The sequence below is a fragment of the Manis javanica genome, chromosome 5 (genome assembly GCF_040802235.1).
Source record: "Manis javanica isolate MJ-LG chromosome 5, MJ_LKY, whole genome shotgun sequence".
Classification (NCBI taxonomy): Eukaryota; Metazoa; Chordata; class Mammalia; order Pholidota; family Manidae; genus Manis; species Manis javanica.
This window is the reverse complement of record NC_133160.1, coordinates 124873055-124894846: the sequence shown is the minus strand read 5'-3', so window position 1 is coordinate 124894846 and position 21792 is coordinate 124873055. Positions and strand designations below refer to the sequence as shown.

Sequence of the window (21792 nt, the reverse complement as noted above, 5' to 3'; positions counted from 1 at the left end):
ACATTCCAAGACAGGTAGATGTTTCTGGCAGTGTGTGTGTTTGCGGGTTTGGGGTGTGGGGAGGACGAGTGAGGTGGGTGTCATTCTGTTGCTCTCACAGCTATTTAGAGACTCAGTCTAATGGCTTGAGCTTCCAAAGTCATTCTGAAGGTCATTGCCATTCCAGTGCACAGGAAGGAGGAATGAATATTGTGGAGATTCTAATAGAATTGCTTGGAAGTAGTTACGTCTGCTTCCATTTCCATTAAATAAACTTGACCTCATAGCTGTACCCATAAAGGAGTCTGAAAACTAGTCCTCCTGTGATAAAGAAAGAAGATACTTATACAAGATAACCCTGTAACTTAAAAAAACAAAAAAACTGAATCTAATGCACTAATACTTCTTTAAATAGTATAAATGGAGTTTTCTATGGCTTTTTTGAGATATATTTAATGTAGCATAAAATTCACCCATTTAAATTGTACAGTTCAGTGGATTTCAGTACAATTGTGCAGTTGTCACCTCAATCAAATTTAGAATGTCATCAGCCCTCCAAAAAGAAACCCCATACCGATTAATAGTCATACCCTTTTTCTCCTTCCCTGCAGTCCCTGGCTACCATGAATCTACTTTATATCTCTGTGGATCTCCCTATTCTAAACATTTTATATAAATGGGATCATATAATTTTTTATCTCTTGTGACTTGCTTCTTTCACTTAACATAATGTTTTAAAAATTTATGCATAACATAGTATGTCTAAGTACTCAATTATTTTATACTGCCAAATAATAATTTATTATATGAATATACCACATGACATTTATCAATTGGTGGCAGTTTGGATTACTCTTACTTTTTTTGGCTACCCTGCATAATGCTGTTTTGCAGATTCATGGACATGCTTTTGTGAGGAGATGTTTTCACTTCTTTTGGGTATACACCTAAGAGTGGATTTGCTGAGTCACACAATAGCTCTTTCACATATTGAAGGACTGCTAAACTGTTTTCCAGAGTGATTGCACAGTTACATATTCCAAACAGTAGGAAGGATTCTCATTTCTCCACATCTTCCTGCAAACTTGTTACTGTCTGCCCTATTTTGGTCATCCTATTCACAATGAAATAGTATCTCATGGTTTTGAATGTCTTTAATGGATAATGATGTTGAACTTCTTTTCATGTGCTCATTGACCACTTGTCTATACTGCTTGGAAACTTATTCAATCATCTTGATTTTTAATTGTTTGTTTGCATTTATTAAGTTCTAAGTGTTAATTTTTGTTAGTTGAGACCAGAGGATATCATTGTTAGAATACAGTTAAAGTGAGAGTTCTTTAGACTACAATTCTTATCTATTCTAAGAGAGGCTTTTTGCCTGGATTTACTCACTTAAATCTCATCTATTTCACAGTTACTTTGAAATCATGTACCATTTGTCTAGCCACATACCACCTTCCCCTTTACTTTCTTCTTCCTAAAAGTAGCTCGTTAATTCACGTTTTTATTATGATGACAAGAACTACTAATTGACAATGAATGAAACCCCTCTGAATGTCAACTATGTAGTGGTGACTTATATACAAAACAGCAAGGTATTTCATTGGTTTCTCCCCAGAGTTTGCAATTACTCCTCCCTAAGAAAATGATGATGAACATTACATTATAATCATGGTGACCAGAAGCATTTCTATTTTTTGTTCTAGTCTGAATTTTTGCTCTTTCAGATCTTGGAAATCCTTTTATTTACATTTTTGTGTATTTGCTCAGATTATATTATAAATATTGAATCTTTCATTTTATTTCCATAAATGCTTTTTCTCTAACATGTTCTGCAAATCACTGGATGCCTCTTTTATTTCATCTCAAAAAAAGTTATGCCGTTCATTATGTCTCTTTACCAAATCTACATACTGTAACTGTGACCTCTGGTCCCACTCACATCTCCTCTTAAATAAACAAACAAAGATGAGAGTCAGAAGAGAACCTGAGGTTTCATATGGCAAGAATCCTAGCAAATTTACATTATTTCAGCTTACCGTGCTTATCTGAAAAATTACTATTTCGGGAGGAAAGATTAGAAGAAAGCTAAATAAAGATAATGAATAATTTATGAACTTGGAACTATGAATGGAGGAAGATATCAACATGTTTAGAGAGTCATATGTACCTGCAGCCCAGAAACTGAAGTTTGCAATACTGTTTAATTTAAGCTGATTTAGAAACCTAATTTGCATGGTCCTGTTGAATGAAGAGAAACATCTCAAGCTTTAGAATCTAATTCCAATTCTGTTACTTCCAAGATCCATGACCTTAACCAGTTTGATTCACAGTTTATTTGTTAAAGGGGTAATTAGGCCTACTTTGTTATAGTGTGAGGATTAAGTAAAATAATGTATAGAAGGTTCTTAACACAAAGCCTCACACATTTAATCCTGGGAGAATGTGGTCATTAAAACATACCTTTTATAATTAGAACTAAAAAACAAATGACTGGGATAGTAGGCAAAATTTAAATTACAGCACCATCTGGGGTTCGCTCAGTTTCCATAGTGTTTTTCAAAGACTGCATTGTATATTCTTAATCCCCAAATGTGACAGTTTCTCTTGTTATGAGCCTACACATTTGTACACACATTCCATCATTATATTCAGGACTCACCCACTGGACTGTAACTAAGTCTTTAATGAGTTCCTAATGAACATCTTAAGCTTAGATCAGCATTAAAAAATGTTAAAGAGTGTTGAAAAGCTATTGAGAGCACAAGCCTGTAGCTTTTAATGAGACTATAAGCCCAATAACATCTCTTCACTATTCATTCCAGGTTTGAGGAAATTGAATAGTGAGTGACAAGATATATCCTCACTTTGATATTATTAATGTGAAGTTAAAAAGGATAAATACATTGAGCTAAATAAGATAAATCATTGTTTTGATTAAATACAAAGATAAAAATAATATGCAAAACCAAAATAGCATTTTACAATGATTCATTTTCTCTTGGACTCAGATGACTTTAAAACAGATTAATTTTGTTGTTGCGCTAGGGAGAAACAGATGACATGAGGAAAGAAGATCCAGAAATGATTAGATCATGTGGAAGGGCGGGGGAGCCCTCTATATTTATAAAAAGAATGAGCAGTTGGCTTTCGCACATTACTGCTTCTCTCCAAGCTGTTAGAGATACCATGAAAGTAGTAATCATAGACACTACCTGAATTAGATCAGGACTATTCTTTTCTGTAGCTCTTGATACAAAGCAACAATGGGGTGACTAGCAATGATCCTTTTTTTCCTTTTAATTGTTTAGTTAGGGAAACCATGCAAGCCTTGAGAATACATGGTTTCATAAGAAAGACAGATAAAATGTATAATTCAAAGCAACAGACTGGTCTGATGCTCTTCCTCCTGGGAACACTACACATTTGCTTCAAGGAAGCCTTTTAGATTAGTCACAATAGCTCAGGACACTTGGAATAGCTGTGGTAGCCCAGATACTTGCAGGTTATTGTTAGGAAGCAGGGTCTGCACATAGATAAAAAAGCTATGTTGTTTGTTTTTTTAAAGGTGTTCAATAATAATCACACTCTATGTATATTCCACGAACATAATATAATTGATCATTTTGACATGTGAAACTTAACATACCTGCTTTCTTGTTAACTGGCATTAGGTATTCGTTTTGTATATATGTTGAGGAGAATGTGAATGTAAAAATCTCTTCCTAGTAAAAACATAAATAAATAAAAAATTTCTATTCCTCTCAACTGCCTTTAGATATGCCAGCTATGATTAACTTAGGATAGGAAGAAAGGAATCACTAACTAGACAGGTCTCTATCAAAATATGTATGTTTTTTGCTATTTTTTTCCCTACACATAAACTATAATTGGCAGTGTGATTAAAGATAAGTTCCCCATAACCTTAATTATAAAGATTTTTAAAGAAATTATTTATTTTACAATATTCGGAAAACCCAGCTTCCATACCATTAAAATTTTAATATCCTTTAAGAGGAATAATGGAAAGGATATTAGTAGTCACTATTCTCCAAATTATAAATTTCAGTGACTTATTTTTGTTATCATGAATTTACATCTGTTTACATTATGTTTACAAAGAGAGGAGTTTGTTAGAAAAAAAAACTTATCAATCCTCTGCTGAATAAGAAAAGTAATATGCATTCTATTTAATTTGAATGAAAATAATGTCTTTTGCAAAAAGCTGATTTTTTAAAATAAATATATCAGGAGAAGAAACTTTATGTGTACTCATTTTAACAAATGTTTGAGATATTTATATGACAGTGTTTCAATCTATGCAACCATTAGAACAAGCCACAATTTTTCTCTTGAAGATGCCTGATTTGAAAGCCAATTAGAAAGTAATCTTTTACGTTTCATTTTTTAACACTAAGAATTAAGTGTCCCTTTAGCTTTATTCATAACCATGTGTTTAACTCTTTCACTATTTTCAGATTGTCTTATGCTGCTTATATAACTTGATTATTCAGTCTTCTGGTGTAAGTTTAGCCATGATATATTTTATTTTACTGTAACAAGCTATGATATAAAAAGAGTGAGGGACCTAGTTTGAGAGAAAATTGCTTACCCACATAGGGCATGCCAACATTTCATGAAACAATTCAGTCTACAGAATAAATCTGTTGCGTTAATTGAATAATACCCAGGTATTCAATGAAAGTTGCTTCATCATACACAGAATAGACAATTACTCACTACTGAGCCATTTTCTTATAAGACCCAGAAGTCAAACAGGTTTTTCTCTGTGTTAGAACTTTCATGTTTTAATTTCTACCTGGTAGCATCTTTAGTCACATGCTTGAATTGGAAATGGTATGACTATTGTTAACAATTACTACCCAGCCTTTAAAGAAGTTATGCAGCTGCCACATATACTTTAGGGAGAGATCAAGAAACAAGTAATCTTTTTATATGACCAAAATGAAGGTGCTGGCGGAAAGGTAGAGTCTTTCAGTTATGCATAAGGGAATAGGATTGGAAAATATGCCTTTATTTACAAGAAAGATAGTCTCTCCCTACTGCAGCTCCCTCAGGCATGGGTGTGAGCATAGTGTCTGTGCACTTGCAGTTCCCCCCACATGTGCATGTGCGCACGCATGTGCACATACACACAGAGTACACTGAAGTTGGATTATATTTGTCATATCAATCAACAATTGTTGTTATAAGTACTTCAATATAACTTGTAGCATTTACACGGCCCTTTGCAGTTAACTGAACACAATAGCTCAGTGAATATTCATAACAGTCCAGTCAGTCATATAGGTAGTGGTATCAGTAATTTTAAAAAGAAAAAACAGACCCAGAGCTGTCAATCTGTTGAAGCAATGGCATTTCAAATTGCTGTTACAAGAGAAACAAATCAAACTCTCAACTTTCTTGTGGAGGCTTCTTCCAAAGATTGTCAGCAACCTGCTGAACAGTTGGCCCTGTTTTGTAGACCCATGATTTAAATTCAACCAAGCAACCAAAGCAGCATGTAGAGGAATGAACTAGGAGGTTACAAAGCAAAAGAAGTAAAATTTATAAAATTTCATTTAGTGAAGAAAGCAATCTTGTGTTTGCTTAAAATGTGGAAATTAAAACATATTTTCAATTGTTAGCTTTAAATTTTAATTAGAGTAGATTTAAATTTTTCAATTTTAGTACAGAGTGGAAGGGACAGTGTGAAATTTGGAGCTGATTATATACACAGCTGATTATATGCATAGTTTAGGAAAATGGTGGGAAAAGTGATACTTGGAGTGATATTTGGAAAGCCTTAACAATAAGGAAAACAGTTTCTATGAGGACAGGTAACTTGAACACAAGGATTGGGCATGTATGTACAAGAGGGTAATAAATTTTGTATCTAAGAGATAACAGAGGCAATATGAATATGGACATTGGGATCATAGATGTAATTATAGTGTGTTTTAAACTTTATAAGGTTCACAATTCACTGGTTGTTCAAAAGATATGGTAAAATATTACCCCAAAACACAAAAATGCATGGTTTGAGAGAAACATCCTTAGAATATGGAAGTTAAATCACTGTAACTCTGGTAAATATGCTCTGGTGGCATTGTCTACCTTAGCAATAACTTTACCTAGAAATACAGCAATTCACTGTTTTGTCTAGATTCCAGGCTCACTGTTATGATCAATACATGTTTGGAGGAAAAAGCTGAGTAATTGACTAAATTACATAGCCACTCATGTAAGGTAAACAAGAAAGCAGAAAGACTTGATTTAGTTAGAAACAATGCCTATTTAGTATTTTATATTTTATAAGTCAGTACTGATCTCTGGGAGTATATACCATTGAAATATGATATTTTTGATAGTTATTTCAATTATAAGCTCCACAGATGAAAACCGGTACTACCATCACACATGCTTTACCTCTTACATGCTCATTATTTTTCCTTTTCTTAATTCTTGTCTCAAAGTCGACCAATATTCAAGAAATCTGATGGCCTTTGATATTTGGAGACTATACATAAAGATGGAGAAAATATTTTGATCATTTCAGTAGATTGTGAAATATTAATTTTCATATTTCATGTTTGCTCACAAGGAAAACAAAATCAGACAGTTTAAATAGTAAGAATATCTGAATGTGAAGTGATTATGTGGGCAATTTGGATATGGCAATAACTCATATTATCAAGATTAGATATTATCTTTGACTAAAGCAGCTCAAACTTTAAAAAACACCGTGTATCCTTAAAAGAAGTCTTATTCAGGTATCTTTTTAAAGGAAATAAGAATAAATTTTCTGTCTTTCTGGAGAAGCTTAGAAAGAAGTTGGGTTGACCTTATCATTATTTCGTGCTCTAGAACCAAAATTACCTTTGAAGTTTTAGAAGTACCTATAACAGAGTTGGAAAATGTGGTCCCAAGTTGTGATGGGCAGTGACTATAAGGGTGGGTGCCTCTAAATTATAGTTAATGCCTCAACATGCTGGGGTATCTTTGACAGTTAGTTCGAAAGAAACATTTCCCCTCAGGAAATTGGAGAATAAAAGAATGTGAAGGCTATTTTCAAATATCTGAAGTACCTTTTAGGAATAGTTTGTTAATATTGTACATAGTCCATTTGGATAGAATTTAGACAGATGGGTAGAGAATGCTAGGGAATAGACATCATCACTTTCCCGGGCATGAGTAAAAATTTGGTGCTTCAAGTGGAATTGGGTGCCCCAAGGACAGAGTGAGTTTCTGATCACTGCCTGTTCACATGAAACTTGGAAGATTTTTAGCAGGGATGTGCTTAGGGTTATTATCATGCATGCAAGTTGAATGAGTCTTCCCAGACTTGAGATTCCAGACTTCTAATGGAATACCAGCCTTCTAACTGTGATACTTACCTTGAAGACTTATTTTTATAATAGCTTCAGGAAGACAAATTAGATTTGTATTTATAACCCAAATAAATATTTCCCCAGATGTCATATAATATCTTAACTTTAACGTGTACAATATTTTTTAAAACAGAAGTTAAGATTTGGCTCTGTTCTAATAGTCCTCCTCCTGTAGGCAGTGCAGCAGTCCCTGCACCCTCTCTGTCATCCATCAGTGAGTTTGGATTTCTTGTACAGAGATCTGTAAAAGGAGGGTCTGATCTACATACACATAAGGTAATCAGCTTCATAGAGCATAGCAGAGCCTAATTTCCTTCCATTTAAGAGTCAGAGTGTACTTAGCTTCCTGGTATTTTGTGTTTTCTGTGTTGCTCCATGAAATCATTTTACTCTCTAATCCAATCCTAACCTTTCTATGTTCCTACATCGTGCCTTCTAGTTTGAGTTTGAACTTGAATTTGTTCAAAGTTATTTCTTGTTTAAGATGACATTCTTTCATTTAAAACAAACACTATATATTTTTCAGTTGTTGGTGATTCCACTCTATATGCATTTTAAATCATCATTCTCTGCCACTCTAATAACTGACCTCTTCTGAAATAATTGATCTCTAGTGTGGTAGAGATTACTAGTCTCATGTTTTTTCCCTATCCTGCCCTATTCCTCTTTCCCAGGGGCTTTATTCAGTATCCTAAGAACATACTAGGTTTCCCCCAAAAAACTCCTTATCCTGGTTAGAAAGATCATGATCTGGCTGTTGCTTACCTCTCTGATCTCATTCCAGATCATTCTTCTTCCAGACTTCTGCACATAGCTTTACCGTCCATGAGCTATTTCTGGAACAAACCAAGGTGGTTCCAGCCTGAGACCTTTGCAGAAGCCTAAAATAATCTTTGACCCTGATTTTTGTATGATTAGCAACTTAAATCTCATTGAGATTTCAGTTCAAATTTTACTCCCTTAGATAAATCTTCAATAAAATCTGAAACAGAGTAGCCTTTACATATTACCCTATTTTAACTTTCTGTAGATTACTCAGGGCTATATGGAATTCAAAAATACACTATTTGTCTATTTTGTCTCTCACACCAGAATGGATGATTCATTAGACTAGACAACCTGTTTTGTTTACCGAAATCTCAGCACCTGGAGAAGGACTGGATACATGATGGGGACTCAGTAAATATTTGTCGAATGAATGAACAATTAAGTGCATGCTCAGTCACTCCAAATGTGCTTGTGTTAAATTGGCTAAGTGTGAAATCCTTCATCTCTGTTTTCACTGAAACTTGTAGGATAACATAGCTTTATAAACTTTTGCTTATGTCCTTCCATAGAGGAGTTATAAAAATGTTAGGGAAAAGTGCCTGTATGTATTCATGTGAAAAAAAAAAAAACAAAGTTAGGCACATTGTCATTTTAGACAATAAGGAGAAGGATGTTTTAGAAGTCAAAAGATCAGAAAGGATATCACTAGAGTTAAACAAAAAAGAGGCAATTTACTTAGAGATTTTGATTTTCACAACTTTTTTTGGTTTTAAGACTTGTTTCCTTCTTTGTCACTTTTTTTATCACACAAAATATCAAAGTAGCATTTGGATTTCCTTTTGCATAGATAGTCCAGCACTCACATATTGCAAAGGGTTTAAATAAAAATGGTTCAGAATGCCTTAGAGTTATATTCTAAACTTTTCACCATAGATGGAATGTTTGACAGATTTCGTAATACCATTTTTGTTTTCTATAGGTGTTGTGATTTAGAAGATACCTTATTTTTCATTCTTAATTTGCAAATATTTTATATATCAAGAAATTGTAGTGCCACTGTATAAAATTCAAGTATTAGAAAGATGATCATAATAAAACAGCAGCAGACTCTCAAACTCCAAGAAGGGACTAGCGGTCACCAAAGGGGAGGAGTGGGGGAGAGTGGGTGGGGAGTGAAGGAGAAGGGGATTGAGGGGTATTATGTTGGCACACATGGTATGGAGGGGGTCATGGGGAAAACAGTGTAGCACAGAGAACACAAGTAGTGACTCTGTGGCATCTTACTACACTGATGGACAGTGACTGCAGTGGGGTATCGGCTGGACTTGATAATATGTTGTTTTTCATGTGAAACCTTCATAAGTGTGTATATCAGTGATACCTTAATTAAAAAAAAAGGATGAACATAAAATTCTCTAGAATTATTGAATTTTCTAGTTTCTCTCCTGACTGTTGAATGGTAGCCATACATCATTATTAACGTTTTTAAATATGCATATTATAGTATGTTAAAATAATTGTGTAAAGAAAAATCTTTGTCCTTGTAGTCTTTTTCTTCCTGTTAGTAGGAACATTTTCATCATCATTCCTATTTATTTCACTTGTTACAATTGGTGTAGAGAAATATGTATCTCATCACCAGTGCACCAGAAAAAAAGCCTGTACTTAAAAGCTCTGTTTTTCATAGAATATAATGTATGACTGTTTTGTGAATTATTAAAAGAAAAATCATTTGTGTGCAATTTTATTTTTTTCATTATTGTCTTGGTCTTCCATATTTGTTCATTTATGTAATATGTATCATTTGTCAGTAAAATCACTGTGTATATAAATGGCAAAAATGTATGTATATCTTTTTTCACCTCACAGATCTTAATGGAGTATTTTTTCAAAAAGTGTTAAATGACCTGAAACATAAAAATAAAAAACAATCCATGTAAGTGTAACACTATAACAAACAAAACAAATCAAAACAAAAAAAACCTCTCTGAACCTTTCTTCACCCATTACCTTATCAAGCTTTATGTTGTAAATATTTAGTTCAATAACCAATATTCTTATTTATCCTAATGGAAATTAGTGCCCATGATTTACATTAGAATGTTGTTAGAATCTGTAAAAGTATGAATAATATTTCTTTCCGGTAGCTTTCTCTGCTTTCAACAATTATGGCTAATTTTCTAATCATTGTTAGGGATTAGGACGAGGTTTTTGGCTTACTTAAGATTTGTGTTCGACAAGCACAGACCTACACAGTCAGGATGGCACTGGGGGCCAGGAGGTACAGTCTCCCCATCTCCGGGGTTGTCCGAGTGGGGCCTGGGGTGGCTGGAGTCCAGGGTCTAAGGCCTGCAGCAGAGAGCAGCTTCGAGAATAGCCTCAGGAAGGGCTCCTCTGAGGCTGGCTTGAGCTGACCGGAGTCTGATGGTGCGCCCTGCGGTCCCCGCAGGTGGCAAGCACAGTGAGCGACATCCAGCCCTCGCTGCTCCCCTGCGACATGCTGAGCGCAGCCCAGGAGGCGCTCTACCGCCCAGACATCTCCTTCAGCAGCCAGCTGCAGAGCGCGCGCCTGCTCATCGCGGACAAGGGCCCCGTGGAGCTACCCGAGGAGTTCGTGGTCCAGGTGCCCAAGGAGCCCAGATTGCAGCCCAAGGTGCGGCCAGTGGTGGGAAAGAGGGCTGGGGGTGGCCGGGCAGGGTTCCTGGGATGCTCAGCCCCAGTGCGTGGCCGGAATGTGTCTTCTCACGTGTTTACACTCTGCTCCATCCAGCCCTGGCTGCTGAAGTTTGCGTTTAGCGTATCCTCGTACTTAACGCTGCATGCTTGTCCTTATCATTTCAAAATGTTTGACTTTACATTTCTGATTGGGTTTGAAATATTTTTGCATTGTCACAGGAAGTTCAAAAATACTTCTAGTGACAGTTTTCACTGTTGTAAAATTTGAATGGTTGTAAAAGACAAGTTTTAACATGTCTGATCATCTGTTTGAAAAAAGAAATTCTCATCAGTGGAAGTTACCAAGATTTTGAGGAGATTATGATGAAAACATCTTGGTTAGGAATTGTGTATAGTCATTGAAAGCATAAAATCTAAAAGAAAAGTGATGGTTACAGAAACAACTTAATTTTCTTATGAAAATGTTGGAAAAATCTTTGTATTATAGGCTCTGCAGCTGGCAAGTTCAGTGAGTGATGTCCTGCCCTCAAGGCTCCAGTGAGGAATATATAATCTTTGCACAAAATTCAATACTGTCATTTACCCCAATACTTTATATTTTATTTTTACATAATATTTAGACAATGTAGCTTTATTATTTTTCCACTAAATGCCATATAGGCATTCCTTTCTAAGTCCCCCAGGGACTATAATATAAATATTATTTATATCATAATATAAATGAGATACATGTATTATGTTATATATTATTAATATATATATATTATATTAATAATTTTCTTTGTGTGCCACAACATGAAAAAGGCTGGGAGGCATTTGCCTGGTGGAATCATGAATATCAAGTTTTGTCTCAAACCACAGTCATCTTTCCTACCCCATAATTTCTTCAAAGGGATATTCATGCATGAAATACTGCAAAGGTACAGAAATACCACTACATTAGCTGAGTTTATCTTCTAAACTTTCTTTATTCTAATTTAGAATTCTCTGGTAAAATAAGTTGGATGTTTGTTTCAGTTCAGAGACTAAGGAAGATGCATCACAAATCCCTTTGAGATTTAAGAGACCTGTCAGAGGTCACCTAACTCTTCAACTACCACAGCCTCATAGAAAGAGTGAGTGTGCGGGTGGGGTAACCTGGTACTCACAGTGGGTGGGCATGTCTACTTAGTCATATTGTTCAGTCAGTGGCCTAGAATCTTTCCATTCAGATAAGCATTTGTTCCTTGGTGTTGGTGATTGGTGGTGGGTGGGTAGATACACTTCCACAGAATCATGCAGAACTGACCCCATCATATTCTGAAAATTCAAGGAAAATATGTGTTAAACATTTTAAGAACTTCATTTATTTTTCTTTTCTGCTTTCTGTTTTGCATAGCATTTTAAACCTGAAATTGTCTAAATTGGGTGCAATGTATTTGTCCCAGAATGTGCTTCAACAGTCACAAGTTTTCATTATGATGTTGGCTTTTGATTTATATTATAAAATGATAATATAAAATTAATATTATATAATTTACTCCATAGCATGTACATTTATCACAGTTTATCACAGTTTCTAGTACTAATAAAGAAGAAATCCAGAAACTAAGTTTAATTTTTTAGTATAAATGTTTAAGTCAGCAACTAACAAACATAGACACACACCGTGACATTCTGTTTTGAGACAAAAAATCAGAATCAGTCTGTTAGAATATTTTTTCCTATAGAACTTTTACCAACAAGTTGGCTGGATTTAAACATTCCCTAACTTTTATAGCTTAATGATATTTTTTTTCTATATTATTAGCTCTTTTTGCCATGTATGTGGCAGGTTACAGTGTAGTACTAGGTTTAAAATTATGTTTTTCTATCAACTTACAAATAGAAAAATTGTATTATATCCTCCTTTGGACAGAAATGAAAACGAGAGTACAAGCAACCTTCATGTAATTTCATAAATGGAGACTGAGGCAAATATCATGCAATTTCATAGGAGCCTACAGAATCTTGTTGATCTCAAATGATGAGAAAATACTGTTTGAAAGTTGTTTTTGTGGAAAAGTAATTTTATCAGTGAGACAGAGCAACTGAAGATCATCTTCTAGTGGTTCCTACAGAAAGAATGAGAAGAATAAGTAACACTACAGGGTCATAACGTTTTCTGATGTAGAAAATTATACACACATAGGTAGAGCACTTGGATAGGTATTAAAAATGAAATAAGAGATACCACATTACCTTGAGCTCTTCAAATTGAAGACATGGAAGAATGCAAACAAGAAAATGTCAGTGAACTCTAGCTCTTTCCTTTCATCTCTTCCTCTCCCTTAAAATAGCAACAACAGCCTCTTTAATTAACAACAGAGACAAGACAGAGACAAGATACTTTAAGATACAGAAAACTCAGAAATACAAATGTAAAGATTGATATTAATGAAGTCTTTGATTGAAAATAAATCGATAATACTTTTTATATGTCAACTTCTGTTTGTTCTATAGATAGCCAAACAAGGAAGAAAAAGAAACCCAACACAAACAGCCAAAACAACATAACAAAATCCTTTATTGGTTTGAAATTAAACTTTGCCCCCTTTATTCCCCCTTTTACATTCATTTGACCCTGGATAGCTAATAGCAGTTCTTGAGAATTAATGCATACTTGAATTCATAGGAATTAAGACTTCACAGTAGAGCAGCAAAGCGTAAAGTATTTGAAAACATTTTTCTCAGAAGACATGTTTCTCTTTGTTATATTAAAGCAGAAGGAAGTCTGAAGGCAGATTGCCCAGTTAATGACTAGATAACAAGACTTTTCCTTGAAGCTAAAATAATGCTAATGTGTTTTTTGTCAGCATTCGCCTCGCTCTAATTGTAATTTTTAGGCAGATGTGTAAAAAAATTCACTGAGATGATCTACCAATAACCCTCCTGCAAGCCACACAGATAGTGTACAGGGGTCGTACAACTGTTCTTTCAGAACAGAACTAAATCATTTCGGTCCTGACAAGTCATAAAAACTTCTAATCTGTCTGTGCTCATTTTAAAACTTACCTTTTGCAAGAGCAAAAATACTTTTCCAGAATGTTTTTACTGTATTCTATCAGTCCTTTTGGAGAATCATATCAAACTCTGTTGTCACTTTTTTTTTCATTTCCCCCACTCTTGGATTTTTATATTTATGGATGGGAATGCTTTTATAATAACTGTAAGAAATTACAATTTCTTGTAATTATTATAAAGAAAAAACTCCATTTGATTTTTTATTGAACAAAAATCAGCCTTTAAAATTAGTCTGAATTATTAAATACTGGAGGCTCCTTCACTCATTCTTGCCCTTATTTTTTCAACATTAGAACCAGAGTAATGCATGCTGGATACTGTATTTAGTGCCAGGAAGGCAAGGATGGAAAATTCACAAACTTTGATCTTACAGTTTTGGAGCCAAAAAGAGAGTACAGTGTGGCATATGCTTGCTAGAGGACACCTCTGCCCTGTACTCAAAGAAGCAAGAGCCTTGTTTGTGAAATGGTAATCAGCACAAGCTTTTTCATGCATGCGTGCATGTGTGCATGTGTTTGAAGGGGAGTACTAAATGTAGGAGCAGGGTTTGAAGAATACACAATTCTTATGGAAATCTAAGGACTCTTGAATAATGGACCGTGGGTATCAGTAAATAATGCCAGGGAATTTTTCCCACCATGGGCCTACTTCTTTAGTTCTCTAACTTGCTAACAGCTTTCTTTGCTCATTAACATTGTAAATGACCATCAGCCTGAATTGTACACCACTGCTCTTAGCCACAGCACCAACTACCAACTGGCACTTGTTTTCTTGCCTTTTATTTAAACTTCCAAGAAAGTGAATTTAATCCCCATTGGGTTAGATCAACATCCTTGATCTAATTATTCAAGTCACTGACTATCCCACGACCTCGGCCCACACAGAGCATCTATGGCAGACAGGCAATACTACCTACTATAGAGGTGAGAATAGAATACTGCAGAGCCTGTAGAGGGAGTCCACCCAGTCTTAGAAGATCAGAGAAGGTCGTTCTGAAGATAATGTGGCATCTCAGCTGTTACCCAACAAACAAATAGTAAGCCTAGCACAAGGGGAGAAGAAGGAAGATTCTAGTATACACAGAGCAAACCGAGACAGAAAGGCCAGCATCAGTTAGACTGGAGCATAGGAGCCCAAAGGAAAACTTCTAGACATCAGTCCAAAAATGATCTGGAGAAGTGGTTAAGGATCTGATCAGGATTGCATAAGAAAACATTTTGAGTGGTTTGGGATTTTCCTAAAGAGCAGTGAGGTAAAGTTAAATTAATCTTAGAGGAATTAAGTGAAGAGTGCCTGCTGCCTACCTTTCAACTAGAGACTTCACAAGTGGAGATGGTGAGGCTGTTCTATCAATTCACGTAATAAAATTGGTGGCCCTGATTCAAGGAGTGACTGATAGTATGACGATGGGATAAGATTCAAGATACTTGATGGTGTGTGAAGAAGGCAGAGGGAAAACCCAAAGTGGGCAACTGATATTCTGGCCAGAAAGATTGCTTGATGAATGAGTATATGGTTTACTGAGATAAGAAAGACAAAAGGAGACAGAGAATGATGGTAAGGATTGATGGTGTTGTTATTCAAACGTTTACAAATGACTCTTCGGCATACTCCTTTGAACAGAAACCTAACATTCTGGCCCCAAATTTAAGAACCCATAACTTAACTACAATATATAAACAAAGATAATTAAAATGCTAAAAATAATTTACAATGCATAAATTATCCTCATCAAAAAGGAGGAGAAGTCATTACCAATCTTTGTTAGACATTCTATTTTGGATTAGATGTGAAAAGATATTCTGCAATAAAAGGTCATCTGCTAGGAATTTCTTTCAGTCCTTCCTTTTGCTTCCTGCAAATACCTAGCAGAGCTGTAGTGGAGCCATTATTAGATCCAATTTTGAGCTCTCCTGTGTTCCCATGAAACAGCTGAATTCTTCCTACACATGTGCGCTTGCAACATATACCTCTCAGTACTTTGGCAAGGAGACAGACTGAAAAAAGTTAGGACAGCTGATCTTCAGGCCTAGATATATTTGCCATTCATTCAGTTCTTGTACAATGTTCATGTCAAAGCTTGGAAAGAAGCTGGAAACTAATCTGCTCAAGTTTGCGTTCATTAACAACGTAACACAAGACACAGCTTAACAAAATCATAACAAAAAATAGTACCTGTATGTCTTTTGAGAGTGTCTCAAAAATTAATGTTGATTTATACTTTTGCCTAATTAAAACTAATAGAAAGCATATCCTTTGATGACATCATAAAGTCATGACATTATGAAGATGGCATTTATCTTAAGGGAATGTTTAATGTTCTCATTGGTTAAGAGTCTAGAAAATAAAAACTGAACTGAAAAAATAAGCACTTTTAAAGCCGTAGATTTGGGACCATATTGCCAAGATCAACTAATTGTAGATATAAAGGTGATAGAGGCAGGGAAAGGGTGTCAAAAGCTCATTTATTGGGTTACCTGTAACGCAGCTGTTTGGGAATGGAGCCAATTCTTTTGTATACATTAAGTCACCAGCATGAAAAGGCAAGTCATGGACAATGGAATAAATGAAGAACAGGGAGAGGTAAATGTGGGAGGCTTTAAAACTTCTGAGCCAGAACACACACCCAGTAAATAAGATTAGTCGACAACACATTTCCTTTACTTCAAACCACATCCCCACACAAGTCTTATCCTTCAGCCCCATAGAAGCTCTATCAATTTCTAGACAAATCATGTCCCCTTTCCTCTCCATCTTTGGTAAATGGTACTATCTTTGCTGGTTGGAATGTCCTATATCCCCTGAGTCTTCTTCAGCTCAGCTAAAAATTCAATATAGGGTTGAATTGAATTTATTTTCCTCCATTTTTCACTCATCCCTAGCTGTATTTTTCACAGAACACTTCCTGTCCTCCCTCTGATTCTGGTAGTGTGACCTGAAAGTTATGGGTGTGCCTGTGGTAAACAGTTTTCTCTTTACGTCTTCTGGCTTTTGTATTTTCATTTGACGTAAGTGATGATCACTGGAAAATTTGAGACTGTTACTCTTAATATATTTTTATTAGTGTTATTTATATTGACTTTGATGAGTTCCTTCTGGCATGTTCTCATATTCTTACTCCTCTTACTCCCTAATTTTTTGGAAAAGCTGGTTCTGATTGTTATTACATTGCAGTCTGAAATGTGTAGATGAAGTCTAAGAATTTTTGAGGAGGTGGGGAGATGAAAAAACTTGTAACAGAAGAACAGACATTAATGTGGCTACAGCAATGGAAAACCCTCTGTTTTACAAGTTCTGCCTTTTGGATGTTACACCAAGAAATAATATAATGTGGCTTTCAAAGTTCTGGGTGAGCTTCTTGTTCTATATGACAGTGTAATATTATTTTGGATAAAAGTCTCTGTTTTTATCTTTATTTGTGTCTTTTCAGTGAGGTTTGCCAGTTTAGACAAAATGCCAGGACTATTTGATGTGCAAAACACATTCTTTGCACACCACTCTTTAGAATTCTTATGCACATCTACATTCATGTTGTATTTTTATGTGGGAAGAAGGATAATACGCATCTAGGGAAATAGGCAAAATATTGAAGCTAAAAAAACAAAAATAAGCTTTGTGGTCATAAACATGATTTTAAAGCATTTCTTTAAGATTTACTTCTTTATAAGATGGTATAAATACCAGAATGATGTATCTAATTAAAAATAAATGTGTTAGTGAATTAGGCCTTCAAGTATTTCTAGGAAAATGTGGTAAATATTTGTTTCTATTGGTATAAATATTTCAAATTACTATCCCTTTCCATCTGAGAAGTATGAGAGTTGCTTTTGACAATGCTTATGGAAGTCATGTTTTTTGCCATTCTATTTTTCTCTGTTACAAAGACCATGAATAATAGAAAATATATGCTAAATTCTGATACTGAGGCCAAATAGTATGTTGTTTCCTTGATTTAATTAGGAATATATTCTAAGTTGTTTCATTAACTCATTCAGTATCTGCCATGTGCTAACAATTGTATACGTGTTTCAAAGGAGCCAATTTTATACCACCAATGACAGATATTTTTCAGAATAAGTTAGTCACAATTACTAGGAAACCCTTTCCTTTTTCCTTGTTTCTCTTCAATTCAGTGGTAGTAAATGAGACCTGAAGTATACCCCAGATACCCCCAGATACAGAGGAAAAAACTTCTATTACATTTATAGAAGCCTTAACCCCAAATTAAGATGAAAGGGAAAGTCAGAGCAGGTGAAGTTATGCATAAATCATACCTTCATAGATTGGCTTCCGTCTATGTTTTTAGATTTTGCATTATTCATGTAGGTCTCCAGTACAGAAATGCAGAAATTTGGCCAGGCATGCCATTTGTTCTCTCTTTCATATATATACTTAGTTAAGTTGATATTTTCATAGCTATTACTTCTGAAGAAGCAATTTCTCTTTCTTGGTTGTGACAAGCTTTAATTCTTCACCAGATTACTTTTACTGCTACAGAGAGGATAGTATGGAATTACAGTTATTATATGAGCTTTGGGGTAAGGGAGATTTGGTTTCATTCCCAGATTTATTAACTGTCTTAATTAAGGCCAAGGACTAATATTTTAAAAATCTTTGTTATCTCATTTGAATAGTGTAATAAGAGAAGTATATATATTGTTGTAAAGATTAAACATCATGTATAAATATGTTAAGTATGATGAAGAATATACTTCTTGAGACCTAGTAAATGTTACCTACTACTATTTACACTTTTTTTTGACTTTGTGTTTTATAATGATCATACCAGAGATATATATAATTTAAGATCTATAAAGAATTTTCAGGGAATTTATTTAGTTACCTGTTATTATTTCTGTTTAGGTTAGGGAAGAGATAAAGTAATGTTCTAAACTACTGGCTTTATATTTTGGGAATATTCATAAGTTCATAGCTTAGGTGACTAAACAGTGAATATAAATGTTTAGAGAGAAAATAACTCATTTTAATTTATATATCGTTCCTATAAGGTGCATAAACCTTCTATAAGGCTATTCCTTTCTCAAGGATTTACAGTCTTGCTGGTGGCAGAGAAAATAGGTAAAGCACGTGTGACTCTCTGATTTGGTGAAATGTGGTCCATGTAAGTGCTGTAGTGTTTTAGAGAGGAGGAAATGGCATCTCTGGTGTAGGATAGGGATAGGGGATAAGGAAGGATGGGTGAAGCTCTTTTAGGTAATGTGGTGTTTTAACTAACCACTGAAAAATCCCTAAGATCATTTGCAAAGATAGATGGGAGTTGGAGAAGGGAGGTATTTCAGAGAACTAAATTATGTAAACAAATTTATAGTTTGAAAAATTGTGAAATATTTGTCAAGCACTGAACAGTGTAGCCAACAGTAAGGACATGAGAGCATTAGTGGGCCAGGAATTTTGAAAGGTGAGATTTAGCCATCTTGTAGGGGGCCTTTAATGCCAGGAAACTTTTGTGTATAATTTTGTCTGTAGTGAGGATTCTTTGGAAGTTCTTGATCAGAATTGCAGTGTAGGTCCTGTCATGATTATGAGGGAAAATTTATGAAGAGAAGGCCTTGAAAGTGGAAAGATCACTTGGGCTGTTGCCCATAGAACAGAAGGTCATGATTGTCTAAACTGGGGAGGTAGCAATGGGAATGGAAAGAAGAGAAACCATGGGAGAGAGACCCAGAGAGTGGATCTGCAGAGCAGGGTTACTAACTGGAGGTAGGAGGTGAGGATGAGAGGAGAATCAAAGATGCCTTGGTGTCTGGGTGGCACCATTCACAGAATGCGGATGTCCTGATGGGGCTTTGGTTTTTATGGGAAAAAGATGAGTTTGGTAGTAGAAATACTGAGTTAGGGGTATAAATGTAAAGCAAGTTCTGGAATATGAATCTGAATAGTAAGAGATAAGTTATGGCTAGTAATAGAAGGTAGGAAGTTTGGACATGAAGGTGATAGTTTCTGCCACTGGGGTTTATGAGATTGCCGAAGCACAGAGGAGAGTGCAAGGAGACACCCAGAGGGTGTGTTTCCGTTTGGAGAATGGAAAATCATCTGCCATTGAAGGTGATCAAATCATGGGTTCACAGAACTGATCAACTGAAAGCAAGTCCCAAAGTTTTCTTTTGCTTTGCTGCTCTGGCAGGCTTTGCTAATACTGATCCACACTAAGTTCATGTAGTGTAGACGTAGTAAGATGATGACAGAGCATGAGCTAAATGGATGAGAAAATGAGTGTTTTTGATTCTCACTGATCAATTAGTGATGCAGTGATCTTTCTCAAATGCCTTCTGTGTGGGTAGAGCAAATAAGAGAAGATTAAGTTTATGAATATGTATGATGGAATGGAGGAAATATGACTAAGTTTAGAGATTTTCTCCTGTTTTGGAATTGCGGTTCCTGTTCCTTTTTGATCTTTGGTTAATTGTAATACATTAGAATAAAGTACTACCAGAGTCAACACATATTAAAAATAAATAATGAAATTTAAAAATTTTGATCTGGAATGCTGTAGTACCATTTGAGATTAACAGAAAAACACTGGAGCAGACTTGGAAGTTAACAAACTAAATATATATTATAAAAGTTTTAACTGGGTAAATATACTTATACATAGTCCATACAAAAAAAAAAACACTTAAATCACTTTAAAATATAAGAATCATACTATAGCAAAACTATTTGTCATTAATGATATGTTTGTAAAAACTAGCCTTAAAAATATAAAAACAAACAAATTACATTATTTACAACACATTTTCTTAGATACAAAAATATATTCACCCTCATTTCTATTTTAAACATACTAAGACTTTTATTCCTTTAAAATCTTAGGAATTCAAAAACAGATTGACTTCTCAGTTTTATTTGAAACTGTTGGTTCTGTAGAAGTAATTTGTTTCCACAGTTTCATATCTAAAAGTAAAAATGCACCATTTTGTTTCATCTAATATTTATAAATTTGGTTGTATCTAACTTAAATAATGTGGTTATTTGTGGCAAAATAATAATAATATGATTATTTATGAGATGTTCTAGAAGAATTATCTGAGTAGCCTTTGAAGATATGTGTTCTGTTGCCTTATTTCTTACCCATATTTTATTTCTGTTGATATACATATTTGTTTGCCATTTTAAACATTTACTACATAGCACTTTAAATAACTACTTACATTAGATTTATTTTTGCACTTCCTACATTTTTAGTTGTCACATACATATACATAACTGTATATCCAAAGGCTTTTACATAATACTTACATGTGTGAGATTTAAGCAAAGTAGAAATGGTAAAGTAACCCATGAATAGAACTCTGTATTTTAGATTAAATGGAAATTGTGTTAAAATCTTTATTTGTGTTTTAGTTCAGAGAATGTAGAAATTTTATAAAATGCTGATATAAATTAAAATCAAGTAATTATTAATGGAAAATGTCAAGCCTTGTTTTTTGGTTTTGTTTTTCATACTACATAAGCTACACACTTGTGTTCCACCTACAAGATCCTGATGTAGACTTTGAGTTATGGTGTCATGTGACAGGGAGGTGGGATAAGATGTTTTCAAGAGCTTTGGTTATCTCATTTTCTGGGTTCTGCCGATTTAATGCCTCATCTCATACAATTCCTCATACCCATGCCCTGCTCTACCTGTTTAACTTTGGCACTTGTCCTGGTTCAGGTTCTCTGGTTACCATTTTTTTTGCCTTTCTATCTTCCAGTCCTATTTTAGTTCTTGGCACGTGGGGTATGAGGCAGTGTAATTTAGTGATTGGATTGCTTCTTGGACTAGAATTTCTAGAGTTCAATGCTGACTACTTCACATGCTAGATGTGTGACCTGTCTATGTCTCCCTTCTCTTATTTTTCAAATAGGAATAATAGAAATAATTTACAGGATTGTTGTATTAAATGAGTTAATCCAAATCAATGACTTA

General features: G+C 34.8%; 1 protein-coding gene across 26 annotated transcripts in view; it reads left to right on the top strand.

Moving 5' to 3' along the window:
• Positions 1-21792, top strand: part of ADGRL3 (adhesion G protein-coupled receptor L3) — a 798791-nt gene that overhangs the window by 308921 nt on the left and 468078 nt on the right. For 25 of the 26 annotated variants that reach the window (XM_073237551.1, XM_073237548.1, XM_073237547.1 and 22 more), the window contains exon 4: positions 10591-10794. The exons of the other annotated variant lie outside the window; for it this stretch is intronic. In XM_073237551.1, coding sequence (XP_073093652.1) covers positions 10591-10794 — 204 coding nt within the window. The remainder of the gene's footprint in view (positions 1-10590; positions 10795-21792) is intronic. 26 annotated transcript variants of the gene reach the window in all.